The 25287-nt window shown below is 38.1% G+C and overlaps 1 protein-coding gene and 1 long non-coding RNA gene across 5 annotated transcripts in view; one reads left to right on the top strand and one right to left on the bottom strand.

Moving 5' to 3' along the window:
* Window positions 1-12711, bottom strand: part of LOC138850208 (uncharacterized) — a 40645-nt gene extending 27934 nt beyond the window's left edge. The window contains exon 1 of the long non-coding RNA XR_011389886.1: window positions 12521-12711. This is a non-coding gene — a long non-coding RNA (uncharacterized lncRNA). The remainder of the gene's footprint in view (window positions 1-12520) is intronic.
* Window positions 1-25287, top strand: part of GABRB2 (gamma-aminobutyric acid type A receptor subunit beta2) — a 304185-nt gene that overhangs the window by 257423 nt on the left and 21475 nt on the right. For 3 of the 4 annotated variants that reach the window (XM_051843578.2, XM_070076396.1, XM_051843577.2), the window contains exons 8-10: window positions 412-564; window positions 4259-4503; window positions 9754-9867. In XM_051843578.2, coding sequence (XP_051699538.1) covers window positions 412-564; window positions 4259-4503; window positions 9754-9867 — 512 coding nt within the window. The remainder of the gene's footprint in view (window positions 1-411; window positions 565-4258; window positions 4504-9753; window positions 9868-25287) is intronic. The other variant, XM_070076397.1, reaches the window with a different exon arrangement.

Here is a 25287-nt window from a genome sequence, read left to right as displayed (position 1 = left end):
TGTTTTTTGTTTTTTGTTTTTTTTTAACTCCGGTTGCAATATGCAGTCTTATTCTTCTATAAGATAAACCTTAAAACTCAATGAGAAACCATTGAGAGAGTGAGTAAAGGGGTTGTCCCAAGTTGTCATGCCATCACAATTGCAGATAATCATTATTATCCAGTCTATGAGTCTGAGAGGCGAAGAGCTGGAATTAATCTAAATACTGGTGGGTACAGGATGAATTCTGCACTGCCTAACTTCTGCTAATTAGAAACCCAGTGCTTTAAATGGTTTTCTAGACGAAAGTGTCCGACACCAGCAGTTTCAATTTAATTCAAGAAAGATTTACAAACTGCATTTGACACTTTAAAGGAAAGAATTGTATAAATATTCATTGGTAATAATGATGTTCTGAAATTGCCTTCCTAGGTTCCTATCCCAGACTTTCCCTCAGCTTTAAACTTAAGAGAAACATTGGCTATTTTATCCTGCAAACGTACATGCCTTCCATCCTGATTACTATCCTCTCCTGGGTCTCCTTCTGGATTAATTATGATGCTTCAGCTGCAAGAGTGGCACTAGGTAGGCATTTTCCAACTTCCTTTGGAGTGTGTGTGTGTGTCCCTACACATGTGTGCGCATGCTTTCCTTACCCTGGAATGTGTGACATATGACAAGAGTGGATCTCATCTATGACAAGAACTTAGCCATGAGGCTTTGGGTGATCTGATTCAGCAGTAAATCAATTAAACACAAATTAAAACTGTTCCATGTCAAAATTAGTTAACCATATAGCTGGCGGTAATGAAATTATTCCCATCAGTTTGATGTTTTTATTGAAACATATTTCATGTAATATTGCTTGCATAATTATTCAATTTGTATCTGTGCTTCTTTATCTGAGAGGAGCTCCCTTCCATTATTCTTCCTGAGCAAGAGACAAGGGCATGTGGTGTATAGGGAATAGATAATCACAAAGAATTGTAAAATCTTAATAGCATTTTCATGTAGTATAACAGAGAGCAAAAGGCAACATATTAAGAATGTTGGGAAATCACCCCGGGCTTTGCTCATCTTTTGCCTAATATTTTTTGACTTATAACTCCAGAAAAGGAGAATAAGTTGTATATCATGAAAATTTTTATTAGTTATAAATAAATAAATTTATAACCTTTTATACAATCTTTATAATTTTGAGTTCCTATTATTCCTTTTTAAATATTGAATTATTAATTAATTCACTGTGACGTTTCAACTCAATCAGCACTTTCTTAGAAAAGTAATTCATTTCTTCATTCAACAAAAATTTGTTCAACACCTACTATGTGTGCTGGGCACTGGAAGTATAGAAGTCCCCTCTGGAAATTATACTCTAGCAAAAGAAGATAGGGAATACACTTAATAACCATGCAAATTATATAACAGGGTAAAACTGTCAAAGTAAATAAAAAGGCAAGAGAGCTTGGATATACCAATGATTACAGTTTAGAATAATCAGGGTAGAACTCACTCAGAGGTTGTATTGGAACAAAATCTTAAAAAGCCGAAGAGCCATATAACCTGTCTGGGTGATGATGGGCCAGACTACTGCGAAATAGCTCCTGAAGTAGGAACAAGCCAGACACGATAGCAGAAGGCTAAGAAGGTCAGTGTAGAATGAATTCATCAGAGGAGTAAGATATTGTTGGGATAGGAAGTGAAATGAACACCAGTAAGAAGTTCTTAGGTCATGGTAAAGACTTTGCTTTCATTTTGAATGAGACAGAATATCGCTGAGGAGAGATTTCAGTGTTAAAGGGATCACTTAGACTGATGTGCTAAGATTAGCTTGTGGTGGCTCAAGGATGGAAGCTGGAGAGAAGGAATGACTCACCAGGCCAAGTCAAGTTCCTCGACATATATGTTTACAATACCCTAAAGGTCCCCTGTGTCAGTTAATGAGAGTTATATTTATTTAGTAATGTAGTGTCTTTTTCCCCACAGCACTGAAATATCTAATGGGAAAAAGTATTTATCTGTTTTTATATCTGTAATGTCTTTTACAGGAAGTTACTCAATAAATATTTGATGAATAGAGGAATTAATAAAATTTATGGTATCTGATTTTACCAAAGTTAAAAATCTATTGTCTGTTTTTATCTATTACAGTAGAAATAAGTAATCTATTGATTTTTTTAAAAAATTTAAACGTACTTTTAAGGTAATAAAATGTATTTTATGTGAGCAAAGGATTATGAGGTTCAGAAATACCTTAAAATACAACTTAGAAAAATAGTAAAATTAGCATTCCTAGTTTTATTACATACATATGGTACAGGATACTATGTAGTTAAAAAGATGAAGAGAAAAATTAAAATTGGAAAATGTGTCAAAATGCCCAATATGAAAGAGACAGGAGAACTCTAAGATACTTACCTGTGAAGTAAGAGCAAAGCTTTTCTGTTATGCTGAGACTCTAATTCCTTCTAAACCTCTTTCATTAGGATACATAAAAACAAAGTAAATATTATGGTATTCCAAAGACAAAATTAAACCAGAAAACAATGTTTCACAAAAGTCATGAAAATGAAATTTAGTTTCCAAGGTGTGTTATTTCATGGCATTTAAGCACACAGGTTTCTGAATCAAAAAGATCACCATTGACCAAGTAATTCTACAACTTCCCACCTATTTGGTCTTGACCTCTGAACTTTGCCAATTTTCACATCACTTTTTGCAGCAGAGTTGGACTTGATCGTTCTCAGGACTCTGAATTGATTCTCCATGCTTTTGCCTTCCAACAACAGCCGTCAGAGAACCCACTCCCCACTGACAGATACCCTCAACTGGACAAACGATTACAGCTTGACTCAGTGTGGAATTCTCTGTTAAGAGTTGTATAACGCTCTGTGTTATTTATCTGAGCATTAAATGTTGCCTAATTGGGCCAGCGCTGTGGCTCACTTGGCTAATCCTCTGCCTGCAGCGCCAGCACCCCAGGTTCTAGTCCCGGTCTGGGTGCCGGATTCTGTCCTGGTTGCTCCTCTTCCAGTCCAGCTCTCTGCTGTGGCCCGGGAGGGCAGTGGAGGATGGCCCAAGTGCTTGGGCCCTGCACCCGCATGGGAGACCAGGAGGAAGCACCTGGCTCCTGGCTTCGGATTGGCGTAGTGCGCTGGTCATAGCGGCCATGTTGGGGGTGAACCAACTGAAGGAAGACTTTTCTGTCTGTCTCTCTCTCTCTCACTGTCTAACTCTGCCTGTCAAAAAACAAACAAACAGACAAAAAAGGTTGTCTAATCGTCCAGTCTAGAAACATGAGAGCTATGACTCTGACTTCTCTATTACCCTCCACTTCTATTTTTCAGTTACAACTGTTTACCTGTGTCATCTGTAAAATAGATTCATTAATTTCAGTACTGCTGCTGTTATTTTAAGATCACTCACATGGTACTTTTTTATTCTAGTCTTGCATATTTCTCCTGCATCTTCCAAACTGCTTCCAGAATGACCATCCTAAGTGAAATGAGCCCATGTGCATTACTGCATGAAGCTGGCCTGAGAATATGGCTCCCTAGTACAAATGCCTTACTTGTCATTCTTTTCACAATTCTCCCTATTCTGTCCTATAATATACTTGGCAATGATTTTCTTGAACTCCTTTTAAAAAGGTTTTATCCTCTATCTCAAAGCCAACATTTATAGAAAAAGCTGTTCCCACCAGCATTGCCCTTTGGTCTACTGTAATTTTAACTTCAGTCCTTTGTTGCCTGAGTATCTGTAACTAATACTTCAGGAAGCAGCTCAAAAATCCCCCATTTCCTGCTCTCTTCCCTGCCACATCACAAAGCTGAGCTAGGGTCTTCTCGTATTCTCAACTCTCATCTCATGCACGTGTCCATCATTGTATTTAATTCAAATTTATAACCCCCACTAGATATATAACTATAAAAAATGAATAAAAATATTCTGTAATATTCACTGTAATTTATACATATATATGAGTCGTAGATCTGCAAATGAGAAGTCTTCAAAAGGTTCACAGAAAATATTATGAAAAAACTATACATAGTTTCTTTTTTGTACACATGGATTACAAAAACAAGTTTGTACCAAAAATAAATCGATCTTTTAATTATATTTTTCTAAGTCTTTGAAGTACTCATATACAGTAAATGACCAGATATACATCATGTCATATATGAGTGATTGAATGAGTTCAGTTACCCTTTCTAGCTATTATGAGAACACAAGGGAAAGGTGAACATTATTATTCTAACTCTCTCATTTTTTTTTTCAGGAATCACAACTGTACTTACAATGACCACAATCAACACCCATCTCCGGGAGACCCTCCCTAAAATCCCTTATGTGAAGGCCATTGACATGTACCTGATGGGATGCTTTGTCTTCGTTTTCATGGCCCTTCTGGAGTATGCTTTGGTCAACTACATCTTCTTTGGGAGGGGACCACAACGGCAAAAGAAAGCAGCTGAGAAGGCTGCTAGTGCCAACAATGAGAAGATGCGCCTGGATGTCAACAAGGTAAATTCTGAGGGCATGTCCCCCTTGCTTCTTAAACTTGTGGAAGAATGTTATGAGTTAATGACCTTGTTTGACAAATAAGGACAGGAAACCTCAGGAAAGAGAATGGGTAATTTTGTCCAATTCACACAGATTTTCTCCTGAAGCAGTTGAGACACAATTATGTTCTTTCCACTAACAGTAGAATTGCCCAGACCACAGTCACCTGAAGACTACCCTTGTGATGCATTTCCACATATTTGTATGATGCCTACTATAATTTAATATAAATTTCTTTAAATTTGCTTATTTTCTTTAAACTAATTGAAGAAAGGAAGCTTTATATCACTCTAATCAACATATTGTTTCCTGGAAGATAACCTTATATAAAGAAATAAAGATATAAAAACTATTTGGTTAAGTTCTAACTTACTAGATGAAAATTGTGGGCAGGATTTGCTTCTATTTAATGTAAAATGGCAATTAGCAATAAAAGAGATGTATTAGAGACCCACAAGCAAGAAAACTGAAATTTTCTCCTTCAGGTAATCAGAAGGATAGAGAAGTATACAAGGAGAATTCATTTTCTCCTTAAGTGACATGGAACTACTTAATGCTTTGCACATACACCACTTATCATTGAAGCATATGACTTTAGGAGGCTACCCTCTTACTTAAGTCAGGTTTAGTCAAAGACATTCCAGACAACAGTAAACCCTGCTTTTTTTCAGTCGGTAGTTTGCAGTGTTGGGTGTTCAGTCTAATGACCTAGAGAAAGCTAAAAGTTTGAGAGCCTGAGTCTCTTCCCCACAGGCTGATTTGATTGACATTGGCTATGCCTGAATGCCATCATTTTCAGATGTCCCCCACCCAGGTTTTCCCAATCTGCAACCAAGTTGAGGCTTTTGACAGATGTCCCAGTGGAGCCAGCTCTCTTTGCTTCCTACGTTTAATTTCAGCTGGCTTCCTCTTACAGAACTTTCTACCCAAAAGATAATATTTGTATATGCATTTTCCTATGTGTGCACATTTTGATCCTTTGAAATAGACAAAGTCTTGTTTTAATATCTGGCCTACGTAGTGTTTATGTAGTGTTCGATTAAATAAATAGTTCATGCTGATGGGTCTAGGAAAGCAGTGATACTTTTCAACCAACTGGAATTATTAACCATAACAACAATTGATTATTTTGTTGATGCTGTGATATTTACAATAGCACACATAAATAATCACCCCCATTAGGATTTAGTTACAGAAGCTTCTGACTCCAAATCTTTTCCACATGTTTTTTGGTCTGATGCTTGGTTTTGGACTATTCTGTAATCAAAGGCACTTATTTATCAAAATATATTTGTAATGATAGAAATTATAAGTAAGGCCTTGAAAGCCCAATAAACTATGATTTAGCAAATTCTCAATTTATTTATGCCCAAGGTTTCACTTACAGGAATATGTCAGTAGACTACAACCTATGAGTATGACATTCTCAACCTTTCAAATTGCAGACTGCTTTTGTAAACCTATTTTATGATTTTCCTAATATTGTAGCTTTAGTAAATAAAAGAGAATGAATAAATAAATAATTCTGTATCAAAGACTGCAGTTTAAAAATCAGTCTAACTCAGCCGGCTAATGCAAGGCTGACTTAATAACATCTGATCTCTTTTCACTTCCATCTACTTTTTTTTTTTTATGGCAATTTGCATTTAGATGATAAATTTGAGACCCAGATTATGGAGGTTTTACACAAACTGAAACTGGAGTATTTCAGATAGTTCTAAATTCAGCTATACTGAAAGGTAGAGGAAGTTTGACTGGGAAGGTACCCTACAGTGAAAACCTATTCTGGTGCTCCAAGTGGACCCACAATTCAGGTGATAGAAAATGAGAGACAGAAAAAATAACAAGAGGTGTTCCAGTGAAGCTATTTTCAAAATAAAGGCAGATTTGTCCCCCCAGAGGATTTTGGCAATGCCTAGAAACATTTTTGGTTGTCAGAACTGGACACAAGGGGCTGTTATTGGTGTCCAGTGTGTCAAGGCCAAGAATGTTGCTAGGAGTCCTGCAGTGCACAGAAAAGCAAAGAATTCTCCATCCTGTAGAGTCCAGTTCCCTGGCTCCAAACGTGAGAAACCAAGGCCCAGAGAAATAAGTGTGTGCTATTTGCTATTTTTAATACTCTTTGACAGAATTCTTTTCTTTTTTTAAATTTTTTTATTTATTTGACAGAGTTAGACAGTGAGAGAGAGAGACAGAGAGAAAGGTCTTCCTTTCACCCCCTCAAATGGCTGCCATGGCCGGCGCTGCGCTGATCTGAAGCCAGGAGCCAGGTGCTTCCTCCTGGTCTCCCATGGGGTGCAGGGCCCAAGGACTTGGGCCATCCTCCACTACACTCCCGGGCCATAGCAGAGAGCTGGACTGGAAGAGGAGCAACCGGGACTAGAACCCGGCACCCATATGGGATGCCGGCACCGCAGGTGGAGGATTAATCAAGTGAGCCACAGTGCCAGCCCCTTTATTTTCTTTGATTAGTACATATAACAATCAAGATATTAGGAGTTATGATGTAGCATAGTGATTCTGAACAAATATTTTGGAATCAGGCTCAGTATTTCCCCTACCATTTATGAAACATCTATGTGAAAATAGTCTAAATCAGGGCCAGCTCCGTGGCTTACTTGGTTAATCCTCTGCCTGCAACGCTGGCATCCCATATGGATGCCGGTTCTAGTCCTGGTTGCTCCTCTTCCAGTCCAGCTCTCTGCTGTGGCCCAGGAGGGCAGAGGAGGATGGTCCAAGTGCTTGGCCCCTGCACCGGCATGGGAGACCAGGAGGAGGCACCTGGCTCCTGGCTCCCGATCAGCGCAGTACCAGCCACGGCGGCCATTTGGGGAGTGAACCAACGGAAAAGGAATACCTTTCTCTCTCTCTCTCTCTCTTTCTCTCTGTCTATAACTCTACCTGTCAAATAAAAAAAAAAAAAAGAAAAATAATAGGCTAAATCAGCCTTGGTAGTCCTTCAGTCTCCACCTCTGTAAAATGGGGCTAAAATCTCACATAAAGTCCCATGAAAATTATTGTAATAATATATGAAGAGGATAACATAGTTCTTAGAAAATGGTAAAAAGGAAATGGTAGCTATGAATAAAATATGAAGATACTCTCAATGGTAGATATTATTACCTTTTAAATAAAATTTGTTGTCTCCAGCCCAAATAGCAGTGCTTGCTTATGTGTTTTACATAGTCTAGCCTGTAGGATGGATTGCGTCCCTAAGAGAGAAAATGTTTTTGTGTCAGAAGTTTTAACAACAAATCAAGGAAATAATTTTTCAGTGGATATTAGTTTGAAATCTAGAGCAAACCAATTACTTCACACTTTATCAGTCCTTTCTCAGGATAGAAAACCTACAACCATCCTGATTAGATTGAAACAATAAGGTGCTCATCTAACATGGCAAACCCCCATGGCTCCCTTTTTCACCCAGCTTTTAATCCTCAGTGGGTTTCGATTGAGCAGTGCTGTCCTATGTGGCAGCATCATGAATAATGCCACTCTTTCCTATGAAGAATGTTCCCCTTTCCAGCTGTAATTGTAAAGCTATTTTTCAAAGATGGAGCACATATAATCAGCTAAGTATTGTTGGCTGCTCTGGAGAAATCAGTTGCTAGGAGAGGAATAGGATTTTTCACCTCCCTTTGATTGTTTCCTAGAGATGGAAGCATTGTGTCAGATTATCTAACATGATTTTTAAGTTTGTTCTGAGTTCAGAGAGGGAGGAAATGAGAAGCTGCCAAGGTGGGAGCCTATTGTTGCTTCAACAATTTCTTCCACGTTTCCCAGTCTCTCATATGCATTCATTCTTACATTTTTGTTTGAAGAAGAGAATTTGCAGCTCTTTATTAAAGCAATTCCTGTCCTGTTATTAAATTGCATTAGTTAAGGTTATGTGCAAAGGCAACAAACGTTCTGAGATGTGCTCTGAATTTTCCTGTCCTTATCCAGTGACTATCCCACTGTGTTAGCAGATGAAAAAAAAATATAAAATGAAAGAGTAAAGCTTATTCCATACTAGTCCATATGTGGTGTTCAGCTCAGTTGATTTCATTTGAAAGATATCCCACCTTTATGCCTATGAAAGACCATAAACAAGTGTCATTTTCACAGTTGTCTTCATGTGACAAATAAAGTTGTAAAATACTAAGATTTCTTTGTATTTATTTTGAAGGTCAGAGTTGCAGAGTGAGAGAGGGAGACACACACACACACACACACACACACAGAGAGAGAGAGAGAGAGAGAGAGAGATTCCTTCAGCTAGTTCACTTCCCAAACAGCCACAACAACCAGGGTTGAGCCAGGCCAAAGCCAGGAGACAGTAGCTTTATCTGAGTCTCCCACATGGGTGGGCACATGGTCTCCTACATGGTCCAAACATTTGGGCCATCCTCTGCTGCTTTTCCCGTGCCATTAGCGGGCAGCTGGATTGGAAGTGGAGTAGCTGGGATTCCAACCAACGCCCATATGGGATTCTGGTATCTCTCCTGTGGCTTTTGCACTATGTCACAATGGTGGCCCCAATTCTAACCTGAGATGTACTAAATATTTCTCCCCGTGTCCTTTAGAATAGTTAAAAAATGTAATCTCTCTTCTAGTAGAAGGAAAGCTCTTCCTATTAGCCATTGTATTCTTTGGTTTGTGTATGTGTATGTGTTTCCTAGTGGAATTGCTTTTGATTGATTACATCCATTGTTTTTGCTCATGCCTTCAAGTTTTCAACTCTCATTTCCTTTCAACTTGATGTGGTTTCCTTGTTTATTTTTCTGCCAAGTACTAAATACATGCATATTTGAAAATCTAGTTATTCCTGACTTTTCATCACTTTGGTTATTGCAAATTTGAAATACCTCCAATATCCTTATTGTGTTGAGAAGCCAATAACTACCAGTTTCCCAAATAAAGCTTCACCAGAAATCTCCATTTGAAGGTGCTCTGTATTCTGGCTTGATGGTTGTTGTAACACTCTGTGCTATCTCTACTCAGGATGCCTAATTTCTGTCATGCAAAGCCACTAAGATCTTTTAAATCTATTTCTGCTACTAGAATTAGATTTTTTTATAAAGAATAGATTTTAAAATAACAATTAATTAGCAGTCCCATTCTGATGCTAAAGACCAGTAGCATTTATCTATGTCCAATTTACTTTAACTACCACTCCTAATACAGTGGCATCAGTCAACTTATTAGCACATTCTCTACTTTGTCTTCCAGATATTTTATAAAGATATTAAACAAAATGGGACCCAATCTCGATCCTTGTGGTACCCTACTGGAAACCTCTCCCCAACTAGACGGACTACCAATTACGATTTCTCTCTATATACGGTTAGATAGCCAGTTTTTAATCCATTTATTTGTATTTCTGTTGGAGCCAATTTGTTTAGCTGTTCTCTTTGAAATAACGTATGGAGTCTTTGCACATAAACTCTGGAAATTGTATTCTCAGAGATGTCAGGATAAGTTAAATGTTTTCATGAAACCCTAGTGGTGTTTTCTGGTTTTTTTTTTCTTTTTTAATATAAATATGGAGAACCTATGCCTCAGTATTCCATTGAGAAATTATTGTTGTGCTAGAGAAAGAAATCAGATGGATTGTACTGCAAGGATTGTATGTCATTATGTACTCTGGCATTTTTGAGTTTTGTTGTGGTGGTAGCTTTTTGTTTTGTTTTCATTTTGGTTAGTTAAGTACATAAGAAAGAAAACATTTATTCTATTGGTTGGTTCAGAATTCAGGAGCCTCTGTTTTCCATCCTAACTGTTAATTGTGTCTGTCTATGTTATACTTGCATCAAGTCCTTGTTTCCTTATTATTATTTACTTTATAAATAAGTATTCTCTTGGCACCCAACACTGTTATATTGATAGATAAGAGATAATAATTGAAATTGTTCCTTGTCAAACTCTTGACTGGAATGAATTCCGAAGAATAGCTCTTTTTGGCTACTTCTTTGTTTCTGAATCTTCATGTGTTTGCAATCTTAGTTGGCAAATTATCATTCATATTCACTCTCCAAATTGGAGCAGGAGGATAATAGTTGTAACCATTCTACTTTATATGCTACTTGTCCAACTCAGTTTCTTTTTATTTCTTGATGATGCAGTGAATGGTATAGAATGTTTGTGAATCTTTCCTATGAGGACTTGATGCCAGATTAGTTTCCATTATTATATCTTCAAAGTGTCATGCTCTTCCTGAATTTATTTTTCTGACTTCAAATTCCTTGATGTTCATTGTTAAGGTGTTTAGAATGGGGGACAGGTATGGATAATCTATTAAACTTTACTTTATCTTGGTATTTTTTTTTACTTCATAGCTTCTTATTTTATATGGTAAGAGTTTGATAAATGGCAACGGTTAGATTTTAGTAGATGAGATGTTTGAATCACCCTTTTAGTCAGCACTTACTGTTGTCTGTGCTCTTAGACTATCTCAGGCTATGTCATTTCTGCTGGTTTTTTCTAATTTCACTATTTTTGTTGAAATTAAAGTAGATTGATTTGATTGGACAGTATTCTGGGTAGAATGTTAATCATGTAGAAGAAAATGTGAATGAATTGGGAATTTGGATTTATGGTGAAAGTTGCTGCAGATTGCTGCATGTGTCAAACCAAAATGAAAGCTGACTGTAGATTAGTCTAACGCCTGGTGACAGTCATAGGAAGTCAAAATATCCTCAGAAAGGGAGCAAATGAAGAAAATGTGCCTCTTGGGTGCATTAAACTCTTTAGTTGATGGCTTCAAAGAGTTAATGCTGTCTGATTCCATGATTTGGACCCTGATTTGTCAAGATTTCTTCCTGTTTCATGAAATATTACATTAATGAAACTGTTCAGTGATTTACATTGAAATATTAATTTTAACATCTTCTGTTCTTATATTTTCTATTGGGTGTGTTTTTTGAATATGATTTTATTCTGTCCTTTGATTCCTCTTTAAGTTTCTATTTATAGTATAAAATAGGGATTAGTATTCACAAGTTCAAATAATAGGCTTTTTATTAAACTGGAAACCTATGAAAATGTCAAAATTCCAGAGTATGTGACAATAAGAGACAGTAGTAAGGTGGGTGTATTTTGGAGTGAGAATATCCTAGGTTTATATTCAGGCATTGTCTTTATAAGGTGTGTGACACTGGATATAGTTAACCTTTAACCCTTTTAGTTCCTCAACTGAAAGTACTACTTTCTGCCTTATGGAGCTGCTGAGAGAATTTAGTGCAACAATTATGTTAAGAGCCTTAAAGAGTAGCAGAAAAAGAGCACTCAATAGTTGCTATTATTATAGGGATCCATGCAAGGAGAGTGTATTTTTCTGTTTTTTTTTTTCTCTCCTGTTTAGCTTTATTACTGTTATTGCAATTATAAAACTAATCCATGATCATTCTTAAAAATACAAACAAGAAGCCAAGAACACCACCTGTACTCCCTGCAGAAAAATATAATTATTGTTAACCTTCACATACTTAGAGACATACTTTTACATTAACAACTATATGCTACTATTTTGTAACTTTTTTCCTACTTACTTTTTCATTCTTTAAGTCCAAGTATACATCATCTCTAGTAGCTGTAAGATATTCTGTTGACTCATGCACCATCATTTCTTTGGCATTTTTTCCTTGGACATTTATTTAGATGATTACATTGTTTCATAGTGGTTTTCTACTATTATCAGCTCTAAAGTAAGCATCACGTCACTGACTTGTTTGCACAGCACTGATTCCTAATACATTTCTTAGGATAGATTTGCTGAATCCCAAGTTATGTGCCTTAAAATTGGTGATATATATTACCAGGTGGTTCTGCAGAAGTCCTACTGTACTTTGCATACCTACTATCATCATGTGAGAGGGTGGCAGTACATTCATATACACAGATCATTCACACGTGTGTACACACACAACCACTGTGCCTCTAAAATAAGGGAGACACACAGACACACACACACAACGAACATTAAACTGTATTCTCTTACCAACAGTATTGGAGAAGTGGAGAGACAAAAGGGTCCCCAAATCCATGTACAGTTTCTCTCCTCATTTTCTGAAAGCCATAGGGAGTAAAAGAGCAACAGAAAAAATGAAACCAAAGGAGTCAAGACCCATCTCTACAAGAAGCAGTGCTGCATGCGCATGGCCTGTATTATTGCAAGCAGAATGAAGGGCCTGGCAGCTGTTCAAGAAACTGACCAAATTGCCAGGGCAGGATGGCAAACTGCAAGGCAAGAATTCAGTGTGCAGGCAGCAGGGAATGATTCTTCCATTGAAAGGAGAAAAGGAACGTTTCAGGACAAGTCAGAATTTTCTATAACAGCTTTATTTTTCTCACCAAAAATTGAAAGAAAATGTGAAAAAAAAATCCAGAACATCAACAACAAATAATAAGGAAGAGGAGATTAAAAGGGAGAAAATGTAGGCTTGCAGTTGACTGGTTCTGGCAGTGCTTTGCAGGGCAGAAGGCATCTGCCAGTAACATATTCTTATAGTAATAGGCCTGTTAGGAGACAGAGGGTGTGGGCAGAGGAGTCTTTGGTTTAAGACTGCTGGCTGGCAGAAGGGACTCCGTTTCATTAAGTATGTAAATATTGACAGATGAGAGAAGTTAAAACCAAGAGATTGTCTTCAAACAGTGTTTGCAGTGAGTTGTCAACGCAGAGCTGTGCAAGACAGGAAGACCTGGGAATGAGCAGATATCTTGTTGGCATAGATGTCATGAAAAGGCAGAACACAAAGAATGATAAAAAAGAGAAAAAAAATAATAACATTCTTGAGTACAAGGGTGTTAGACAGTAGGAGATCCAGCAGGGATTGTGACAAAGAGGACTTCACTTGGGAGACCAGTGTGGCCTCACTGACCCCACCAAGAGGGTCTGTCCTGCTGGAAGAGTTCCAGAGGAGATTGATGACTTGGCTGAGTTGAGAGAGGAAGGTGGCTGATATAAACCAAAAGGAGGTATCATCTCGCTAAGCTTTGTGGAAGGGAAGGTGTACCTTTGTGAGGGTGTGAAAACAGTTTAGGAGATGAGAAGTGTGAGTAGCAGTAGCTATGTGTACCGTTTAACAACTCGACTCATTAGGGGAGTGGGAATGTGATCCTGTAACCAACATGGGAATTACTTTGGATTTGTAATCTGGATGGTTCTAAAATTTGTCTTTGATTATTCACAGATAATATAGATTCTAGTTTATAAGCCTGAGTTACTTTATATTTGCTTTTCAAAAGGCATTAAATAGGATTTTTTTGTTCCTCTGTCTATAGAGATGAGAGAGAAAGAGAAAGTGCAAAACAATCTATAGAAACTAAGAAATTAATCTAAACCACTAATGTTTTGCAGCAAATAATCAAGGCAGTTATACCAAGTTCAAGCTATTAGAAACCCAGGTCAAATGCAGAGCAAAAAAAGTTATAGAGACACTCACTTAGAGGATTAGAGGAAACATTATAAATACAAAGGATGATCCTGTGAATTAAACATGTGGAACCTTCAGGTTAATGAAGTATAGAATGGGATATAGGGCATAGAAAATGTGAATCTAATCTTAGTAACTAATTATAACAATGTTGACAATAACATACACTCCTTAAATACCTACTATGTGCTTAAAGACTTCACAAATTATGTGTTGACATAGTTCTTATTTTTATCCTACGTTGTTGTCATAATAATAATTTTCCAGATGATGAACCAAGACCTAAGCAGCATAATTTATTTGCTTAAGTTTAGACAACTTAAAAATTATTGAGAAAAGGTATGACTATAGAGACTGAGCTCTTAACTGTTGTGCTATACAGTATATATTTGTAATATATACTATAGAGTATATATATATATATCCAGTATATATATTTGTAATATATACTATACAGTATATATTTGTAAATACACGGTATTTGCAAATGAAGTTAATATTAATTTGCTATATGTAAAGATTCCAAAAAGATACACTGTGTTACAAGATAAAAATTATGTAATCTCACTAATGATTATTATATTTGTCTGAAGTTATTAAACTTCCTGTAAGGAAGACTGAATAAACTATAAAAAATAGAGTAAAAAATTAGGTTTCAGACTGTTCATAGTAATATTAAATTTTATGACAATAAAAAATGTTTAAAGTTTCTGAGGGGGGAACATATTAGTTATATATGAAGGCAAAAGAAAGGTATTTTGTCCTCAGTGTGCACAGTCATAAATATAGCATTAATGATTCCTTATTTAAAATAAGCAATAACAAAATAATGCAGGAAAATATATTCAAAATGAGGAATATTACCAGCTTCCTGCCACTGCACACCCAGGGAAATAATGGTGATGGCTCAGCTAAGTAGGTTCCTGCACCCATATCGGAGACCTGGATTTATTTCCTGGTTCTAGCCCAAACCCAGCCTCAATCATATGGATATGTGGAGAGTGAACCAGCAGACAGGAACACTCTGCTCCCATCTATCTCTCTATGTCTATATAATAACTTAAAAAATAAATAAGGAAATTTAGAATAATAAAGTCCAATAAAAGTAAAAATAAAGTCCAATAAAGTAAATAAAGTCCAATAAAATAAAAATAGCATGTGTAACCAAGCGATTTCAGGAGTTAAGAGTACTTAACTAAATGTAATTAAAATATTTTAATAAGATTAATGCTGAAAAAACATAAAAATAAATCTGGACAAACATAATGTAAATCAAATGTATGAATGGAGGTTGTTGACAAGAGAAGTTTTTTTTTTTTTTTGCTACTTCACAATAAGGGGTCAGTATTTTTTTTATTTCTAGAGTTTATGAATCAAGAAATTAAAGATTATCTTTAGCATTAATGTAGACAACTACAACAACAATCCTCAAGGGGTCTACCTTAGATTATCTATTTTAGAGTCACCTGTGACTCCAGTTTAACAACTAGATTCTGAGGTGAGTGTTTGGTAACAGCAATTAAGACACTGTTTGGGATACCTGCATCCCATTTCTAAGTGCCTGGGTTCAAGTCCCAGTTCTACTTCCAATCACAGCTTCCTGGTTATACCAACCCTGGAAGGCAGCAGCTGACAGTTCAAGCACCTAGATTCTTGAAACCCACACAGCAGACCTAGATTGAGTTCTAGGCTCTTAACTTTAGCCTGGTCCAAGACTTTGTAAATCAAAATTTTCATAAGGAAAGTTGAAGAATCTCTATTTTTACCCCTCATATATTTGTAGTATATACAAAAGCACGGGACTGTTATGGTAGAAGAATCAAAAACTAGTCACATGACATATGAAAACCTTACACAACAAGAAGAAAATAAAGATACATATAATGTAGCTAAAGCTTGACATTAGAACTAAGGAAAAGGACAACTGAAAAGCAACTTTTAGAGCGGAAATCAAAAATGACAAAATGAAGACACAGCTAACCTCTTTTGACTACAGCATATGTCAACTCACCCACCAAAAGAATTAGTTATCGGACTGAATCAAGCAACTAACCCCGATAGAACGCTTTTTGTCAGAGGTACTCTATAGTAAAGATATTGTAAAATATTCTAAGAAAAGTCACAGGCCAAAACAAGAGCCAAATCCAAATCCCAAAAAAAGCTGACAATTTATCATTATTACTATGCAAGGATAAATTCACGGTAAGTGTGAAGACTGAGAGATCATTTATAATAACTATAAAATAAAGATACAATCATTAAAACTACATATAATTCAATTTGAAGTAGTATGCAAGTAAGTTAGAGTGATAGAAAAATCAGAGAAAAATCAAAAGAGGAAATTATAGAAACATTTTCTGAGGAGTATATTTAGAAACGTTTGTGGCGGCATTTGATGCCGTGGTGAAACCTCCACTGGAGACAAATGGCATCTTAGATCACAGTTGCTGGGTCCAGTCCTGATTACTTTGCTTCCTGGTGGTAAACACCCTGAGAGGCACCATGAGATGGCTTTAACTACTTGGGTCCCTGCCACCAACATGGGAGACCCAGACCACATTCAGGAATCTGGATTTGCTGTGGCCATTGAGGACATGTGGGAAGTGAACATGCAAATGGAAAATAACTCCCCTGTTTCTTTCTCTCTCTCTCTCTCTCTCTCTCTCTGTCTCTGCCTTTCAAATGAAATGAAAAATATTAAAAATGAAGAAAAAATGTTTATTGTTTGCATAAATTATTTTCTCCCTAACTTGTGTCAGACATAAAATTTTGATTAAATTGAGGAACATTCATAAAGTAACTTAAATATTACATAATTCTCAGGAATGTGTTTAAAACCATTAGTAGTAGGAAAGCTATAGCTTCAAACATGTTTCTAGCAATTTTTTTATTTTTTAAAAAAGATTTATTTATTTTAATTTAAAGGCAGAGTTATAGACTGAGAGGGAGAAACAGATAGAGAGATCTTCCATCCATCTATTTACTCTCCACATGGTCCCAACAACTGGGGCTGGGCCAGACTGAAGCATCGAGCCAGGAGCTTCAACAGGGTCTTCTACATGGGTATAGAGGCCCTAGTACTTGGGCCATCCTCTGATGCTTCCCCAAGGGCACTAGCAGGGAACTGGTTTGGAAGTGGAAGAGCTGAGACTCAAACCAGTACCTGCATTGGATGCCAATCCTGCAGACAGTGGCTTCACTGGCTATGCCACAGTGCCAGCCCCACAAGTAATTTTTAAATGTGAACAAAATACATAATTGAAGAAGTAATGAAAAGAGCAACAAAAACCATAGAAATAGAAGAAAATAATCAAGATAATTATGTGTTAATAAATTAGAAAATCTAAACAAAACAACCTACAAATAAATCACAATAAATAGTTACTTATTTTAAAAATTTAAATAAAATAGAAATAATAATTGATCAAGGGAAAGCTTATTAAACAAAGAGGGAGACAATATGAATAGTGCCAAGTACAATTTTTTTGAAAAACATAATTATATAGAAAAGGAAAATTCAAAGACACCTATTTTTTTTGAAGACTTATATATTTATTTGAAAAAACAGAAACAGAGGAGAGACACACACAGAGAGAGTCTTCCATCCACTGCTTTACTCCCCAGATGACCACAACAGCCGGGGCTGAACCAGGCTGCAGTCAGAAGCCAGGAGATTCTTCCCAGTTGCACACATGGGTGCAGGGGCCAGAGCACTTGCACCATCCTCCATGGTTTTTCCAGGCACACTAGCAGGGAGCTGGATAGGAAGTGGAGTATCCAGGACTCAAACCCTATTCCATATGGGATGCTGGCACTGCAGGTCGCAGCTTAACCTTCTGTGCCACAGTACCGGCCCTGAAGAGATCTATTCAAGGACCTGAGAAAATGTTGAAGAAACATATGACATTTTTAGAACCTATAGATTATGGTCTGGCGCTGTGGTGCAGTGGGTTAAGTTGCTGCCTGCAGCACTGGCATCCCACGTCGGAGTCTGGCTGCTCTGCTTGCATTGCAGCTCCCTGCCGATGCGCCAGGAAGGCAGAGAATGTCCCAAACACGTGAACCCCTTCCACCCTCATGGGAGACCCAGGTGGAGTTCCTGGCCTAGCATCCGCGTGGGCCTTCCACCCTCATGGGAGACCCAGGTGGAGTTCCTGGCTCCTAGCATCCGCGTGGGCCAGGCCTAACCATCCCAACCATTTGGGGAGTGACCTCTCTCTATCTTTCCGTCTCTCTCACTCACTCTGTCTTTCAAATAAATCCTGAGAGAAACAGAAGATAAAAAGCAGATGTATTACCGAACATAAAACAAAGAAAACTGATAGAAAAATGTGACTTCCACTGCAAACTCTGGCCCAGAAGTCTTCAGTAGTAAATTCAACCAAACATTTTGAGGTAAATACTCCTGATGGTACTGAAATGCTTGCAGATGACAGCAGAAAGAAGGAGACTCTTCCAAATGATTTAGAAAGTCACTTAACCTAATAAGGTACTAAAAGTCTATTTAAAAAAAAAAATACAAAGGGGCCAGCACTGTGGCATGGTGGGTAAAGCCACCTCCTGCGGTGCCAGCATCCCATATGGGTGCCGGTTCAAGTCCCGGCTGCTGCACTTCCAATCCAGCTCTCTGCTGCTATGGCCTGGGAAAGCAGTAGAAGATGGCCCAGGTCCTTGGGCCCCTGCACCTGCATGGGAGACCGGAAGGAGGCTTCTGGCTCCTGGCTTCAGATCAGCTTAGCTCTGGCCGGGGCGGCCAACTGGGGAGTGAACCAGCAGATTGAAGACCTCTCTCTCTGTCTCTCTCTGTGTCTCCTTCTTTGTGTAACTCTGACTTTAAAATAAAGAAACAAATCTTAAAAATAAAATAAAATAAAATAAAATAAAAGGACATGAAGCTATGGTTCCAGTACACTAATAAGTAGAATAGGAAAGAAAGAACATGATAAATAAAAAATCTTTAAAAAGCTGTCTTTTTAAACCATTGGGAATATATGATTTATTTGATAAACAGCAGGAGCAACTATTTGATGTCTAAATGTAGTACCATGTACATGTATCTAATCTACCTTGTCACCCAGATTAATATCTAATAGAGTCACATCTGTAGTTTTTGCCAAAAAAAGTCAAGATGTCATATGTAATAAATGTTTTAATAAACATGGATTAGGAAAAACAGAACAAAGAATAGTGAATAAATATTTGACCTTGTAAGAATATTTCATCTCTATACTTTTCTCTCTTGTCATTCTTATCAGGCAAACCTTTCCTTTCTATAATAGACACAAATTTTGGTTCTCTTCCTAATTCTATTTTAAGAACATGATTATTTTTATTTATATAATACTTAAAAGTATAGGAAAGTAAAAAATCCAAATCCCACTTTTTTCTGAGAAAAACCATATATTTTAAAATATTTTATATATCTATTATATTTATGCCTTTATATACACAAATCTTCTCAATTTTTCTTTAGCAGCATCAATTATTGATTGCCATTTTCAGTTTATAATGCTTATAATCTTGCTGTTTTGTTTTAAATAATCAAGTACCTTTTCTTACATTTATATGCTCTTTATTTTTTATTTTATATGCTCTTTATTTTCTTACATTTATATGCTCTTTATTCTTTGAATTATTCTGTGGATTGGCTATTTTTTTAGATTTTTATTTATTTGTTTCAGAGTAAAGTTAGAGAGACAGAAAGGGAGAGACAGAGAGGGTCTTCACTGCCAAGATGGTCGCAATGGCCAGAGCTGAGCAGATCTGAAACCAGGAGCTTCTTCCAGGCACACAGGTGTGGGAGCCCAAGCACTTGGGCCATCTTCTGCAGGTGTCCCAGTCCATAGCAGAGAGCTGGATCAGAAGAGGAGCAGCTGGGACACAAACCAGTACCCATGTGGGATTCTGGCTCCACAGGCAGAGGCTTAGCCCACTATGCCACAGCGCTGGACCCATGGAGTGTCTATTCTTATTCTTCTCCATTTTTTAAGGATTCATGGGTTATTGGGTTTCAGAAGTTCTAAATAAAATAAAGATATCAAGCATTTTTTAGTTGGCATTTCAGATATTGTTCCAAGGCTCTAATTCATGCCAGAAGTTTTAAATGTTCATACTGTCTAGTTATTTGTACTTTATAACTTTTGGACTTTCTGGAATGGCTAAATTTCTCTGAAAATTCTAGGTTAAGCATACAGTCCTAAATTTTTCTTGAGAGGCTTTTCTTTTCAGTGTTTAAAAATTTATTTATTGGCGAGACAGAGAAAGAGGGAGCCTCTATCTGCTAGTTTATTCCTTAAACACCTTCAGTGGACTGGGACCCAACGCTGGCAGCTGGGACCTCAATGTGGGTCACGTGGGTGTCAGGGATCCACCTCCCTGAGAAATCCACCTGCTCCTATGGTGCGCATTAGCAGTCAGCTCAAGTCAGGGGCTGCAGCCACGTATAGAACTCTGGTACTCTGATATAGGATATGCAAGTTTGAACCACTAGACTGAATGCTTGCTCCTGTCTTAAAAGTTTTTGTTTTTGTTTTTGTTTTTGTTTTTACTTTGAATTTATTTGATTTGTTTGAAAAACAGAGTAGACATGGCATTGTGGCATAGCAGATACAGCCACCACATGCAATGTTAGCATCCCATATGGGTATCAGTTGGAACCCCAGTTGCTCCACTGCTGATCCAGCTCCCTGTTCATGTGCCTGGGAAAGCAGTGGAGGATGGCCCAAGTACTTAGGCCCCTGTACCAACATGGGAGACCCAGAAGAAGCTCCTGGCTCCTGGCTTTGGCCTGGCCTAGCCCTGGTCTTTGCAGCCATTTGGAGAGTTAACTATCAGATGGAAAACCACTTTCTCTCTCTGTGTGTCTCTCTTTAACTCTGCCTTTCAAATAAATAAAATATATCTTGGGAAAAAAAAAAAAAAAAAACAGAAAGAGAGAGGTATCTTCCACTTGCCAGTTCACTCCCGTAAATGGCTGCAAAGGCCCATGCTGGGCCACACAGAAGCCAGGACCCTGAAACTCCATCCGGGTCACCCATGTCAGTAACAGGGCCAGAGTACTTGGGCCGTATCCTGCTGCTCTCCCAGGCACGTTAGCAGGCAGCTGAACTGGAAGCAGAGCATCCAGGACTTTTACCAGCACTCTGATATGGGACGCTGGCATTAGAGGTGACAGCTTCACCAATGTGCTGCAACACCAGTCTCAAGAGTTTCTTAATACTCAATACATTATTTAATGTTTTATATTGAATCTATCTTGAATAAAGTATTGGGTTATTCAAAAGTTTCTGATAAAATAGAATTAAAAGATAAATTTATTTTGGTGCAAAAATTTGTGGCGCAGCTTGTTATGCAATTGCTTGGGATGCCAGCATCCTATTAGAATGTTGGTTCAAATCCTGGCTGTTCCACTTCCAATCCAGCTTCCTACTAATGAAAACCAGGAAGCAGCAGATGATGACCCAAGTATGGGGTCCCTGACACTCAAATGGGAGACCCAGTTAGAATTCTAAGCTCCTGGCTTTGGCTTGGCCTACCTCTACCTGTTGCAGATAGTTGAGGAGTGAACCAGTGAATGGAAAATCAATTTCTTGCTCTCTTTCTCTCTCTCACCAGCCAACCCCCATCTCAGCCCATCTCTCTCTCCCTCCCTCTCCCTTACTTTCTCTGTCTCTCTCCCCCAGCTTCTCCCTTTCTCTGTTGTTCTGCCTTTCAAATAGATGAAAATAAGTAGAAATTTTTTAAAAATTGTTGGCACTAAAATAAATTTAGCTTTTAATTACATTTTTCTAGAGACTTTTTAAGGTACTCTCATATTGTTGATACAACATCATAGTTAACTTTGTATTTTTTCAGAGGTTAAACAGGTAACACAAATATTAATCATGCTTAAAAATCCCTGCCTAGTAGTTACATTTGGAGAATGAGATGGGATGGTACTTATATTTTTCAGTTTATATCTTTCTATGCATTTTTACCTTTTATAATTAGTAAACGTCACTTTTAAAATTCAAGAAGTTATGTGTGTATACATACACACACACACACACACACATATTGTCAACTGACTTGCCAGGAGAATCTTTTCATTAATTCTCTCGCACTTTCTTACGCACACACACACCCCTGCCATATCCACCACACACACACACACACACACACACACACAATTCCTTCTTTTCTGAGGTCTTCATATATTACTTAAACATAAATAACAAAAGATAACTACAGACTTATATAAGCAGTACATTACACATTTCTATGATATCTAGTGATTATCACTAGAAAGACAAGAAGGAAGGGGAACAGAGAAAAGAAAGAGCAAGAAAGGAGAGGAAGAGAGCAAAGAAGAGAGAGAAGGGAGAGGAGGAGCAGAGCTGAGAATGGAAGGCAGAGGGAATGGAGAGTCAAGAAGGAAAAGAACGGTGCAGAGTGAGCAGTAACTGCTCTACCTGCGCATGTTCAAGCCGTGCTTTCTGCCCTTCTCGTCAGTGCAGTCATCAGAGGCTCAAGATGCCGGTGATGCACTTACACAGGGCCCTCCCGTTTTTTTCCCAAGTGTGGACATCCCTGCAGCAACTCTGCTCATGGCTGTCTAGATACACATCGGCCAGAGATTCAGGAGACTCGGCGTTCAGATCTGTAACAGGTAGCAATGTGTGTGTGTGGTCCCAGGCCAGGCAGCCTGTGCCCTACACCAGGGATGCCATTGCCACGGACTCATCCTTCCCACTCGTGATTCCCTCTTCTTACCTGCATCAGAGGTCCCATCACCTCTTTTCATTTATTTCTACTAAAAGCAGTTGCTAGCTAATTCACATCCATACCCCTACACAGAGTATTTATCTTCCTGCTACTTAAAGACTATCTTTAAGAAGTTGCCTTTTGGAAAGATGTGGGAATAAATTTCATAGAGAAATATTATAAAATTATAAAATATTTTTCTGAACTGGCAATAACTAAAAGTTCTCTGGACTCAATTTCTGTCTCTCATGGAAAGAAACTGGCTTCTTACACAGGATAAATTAGAATTCGAGTTAAATAATTTGTAGTCTACAACGTAGCGAATGACTGAGAAGTCAGGCATATTAGATTATTATAATATTGCATTCTGCTAAAATATTGATACTTTTTCCATGCAATTCCTGTGGTACCTAATTGAATGATCTCAGTAACCACAGGATGGGTAGAGGGTATTTGTAAAGCCTATTTCATAGAAGAGAAAATGGAAACAAACAGCTAAGAAGTCATTGATGAAACTGCCCTCTGGACCAGGGTCACTTACATCTCTCTGCCCTGGCTGTTCCATGGTCTGGCCAGTTTCTCGCTGAGTCTCTTCTTACTCCATGAACCTTGTCAACCCCTCCCGTGCAAGCAAGACTTACATAACTCTATCTTTTTTAACCTCATTTCCTTTCAATAAGCTTTTTGGTGTTTTTAATTTTGTTTTTGTCCTTTTTTTTTTTTTTGCTAAAAAACCAATGAGTTAAATTTTGTAAGCATACTTCTTCTGTCAGAATACCTAGCAAATTTTAGCAAGCCACAGAAAAATTTAGATGTACCACTGAATTTTCAACAAATGTAATAATATGCTGCCTCTTTGGGTTTGTTTAAGGAAAAATGTGCAATAATTTTCAGTTTTAAGGAAGAAAAGGGTCACCTTTTAAAGCTAGTAGGACACTTATATAGCCTATGAATTTTTTTCCTTTGTTCCTTTATAAATACTTGTAATCTGCCAATACATTGATGGTGCATTTTACAGTTGATAAGCTATCAGATCTTGAGAGGTGTGGTAGCCATTCTAGTATTCTGAAAGCAATTCTTATCGAGAAAACTCTGGAAAGATTATGAACTGCTTATTGGGAAAAAGAAAACTTTGTGTTCCATGTGCAGCTTTGGGAGTCAAGGGCTGGCATTAAATTTTTATTAACCATCATTCTATTAATATTAAATTTTGTTTAAAAAAGTACAGCACCTCCAGCAACCACCTCCATGTGTTGCTAAGGAAATTAGGACTGTTCATGGCCTCTGCTGAGAATCAGTTTGCAGGATTACTTGCTGCTCCTTTAATGTTGGCAAAGGGCCCCCAGGGATACATAACGAAAATGGACCCTGACATAATTTGGAAATCTCCCTCAGCAATAAACAAGCTGTCTCTTTGCCTCCCAACACTTCTGCTGGCTTCTACTGCAGAAAAATTTCTGGAAGTTGGCCTGTCTTCAAGGGCAGCATAGCAAGCTTCCTCTCCTGTCAGAGGATACCTGCTGCGGTTCCCCAAAGACGGAGAAAGGCACCCATGAGTCCTTGGAGGGCAAGCTTGCTATATAGCTGCCACCCTGAGGTGCACCGTGGCCCTGAGTTCTCCCATGCAGGGACTTGAGTGGAGCATTCCGGCACCAGGTGTGTTGCATTTGCTGTTAGTTTAGTGATTTGGGCTGCATTCGTGTGAGAGTCTTACAGCCACTCACTCTTTGCTCCCCTTGGGGGAGCTGTTTCAGGATAACAAACTTTGCTCACAAAGGACAAAGATTTGAAGATATATCATAAATATAATGATCAGTTGGTGAATATTTATCAAATTATTGCTCCAAGAGCTCAGGCTGATGATAAAAAGCATGGCAGACTTGTTTAATCAAATCTACTTGATTTGGAATTGGAGGCAGCCCAGAGCGCGTGTCCCGAGGCGGTTCCTTACTAGTTGTCTGAGCTTGGGAAAGCTTTCTCAGCTTCAGCAGACTTCTCCCTAAATACAGCAACGTTGTTTCCGTCAGTCTGAAGGACTCAGCCACTGCCCCACCAGTATGTTTTCAACAGGACAAGAATCTGAATGGGTGGTGCACAGTGTAGACAGTGCATGCCACTGAATTTCAAAGAAGGGAGATGTTACCCTCCAGCGAATGTTCTGGGAAAGCTTCTCAGAAGTAAAGGAACTTCCATCTCAAAAAAGGTGGCAGACAAGGAAGAGTAGCAAGGAGCTGCTCAGTCCAGCCCAGATGTGCGTGTGTGCCACAGAATAGAAGCAGTTAAACCCTGAAAGGGACTTAAAGGATCCCCTCCTTGCATAAATGAGGAAGTTGATCACAGAAAGGGAGTAACAAGTCCAAAGTCACACAAGAGTTAAATGACAAAGAGGGTAAACTCTACCCCAACTCTCCAGCATCACTGGCCCATCACTGGACATTACCTTCCGTGCGCAGACTTAATAATTTGACCTACAGCCTTCCTCCAGCCCCTGTGTTATTCCAGCAGAGCAACTCTGGGGAGCAGCTCTGGGGAGCATTCTTTGGAAACCAGAAAAAGTCCTATGCCTATTTGGACCTGTTATGTAACCCTG

Source organism: Oryctolagus cuniculus, chromosome 6, assembly GCF_964237555.1.
Source record: "Oryctolagus cuniculus chromosome 6, mOryCun1.1, whole genome shotgun sequence".
Lineage (NCBI taxonomy): Eukaryota > Metazoa > Chordata > Mammalia > Lagomorpha > Leporidae > Oryctolagus > Oryctolagus cuniculus.
This window is presented reverse-complemented; position numbering and strand designations above follow the sequence as displayed.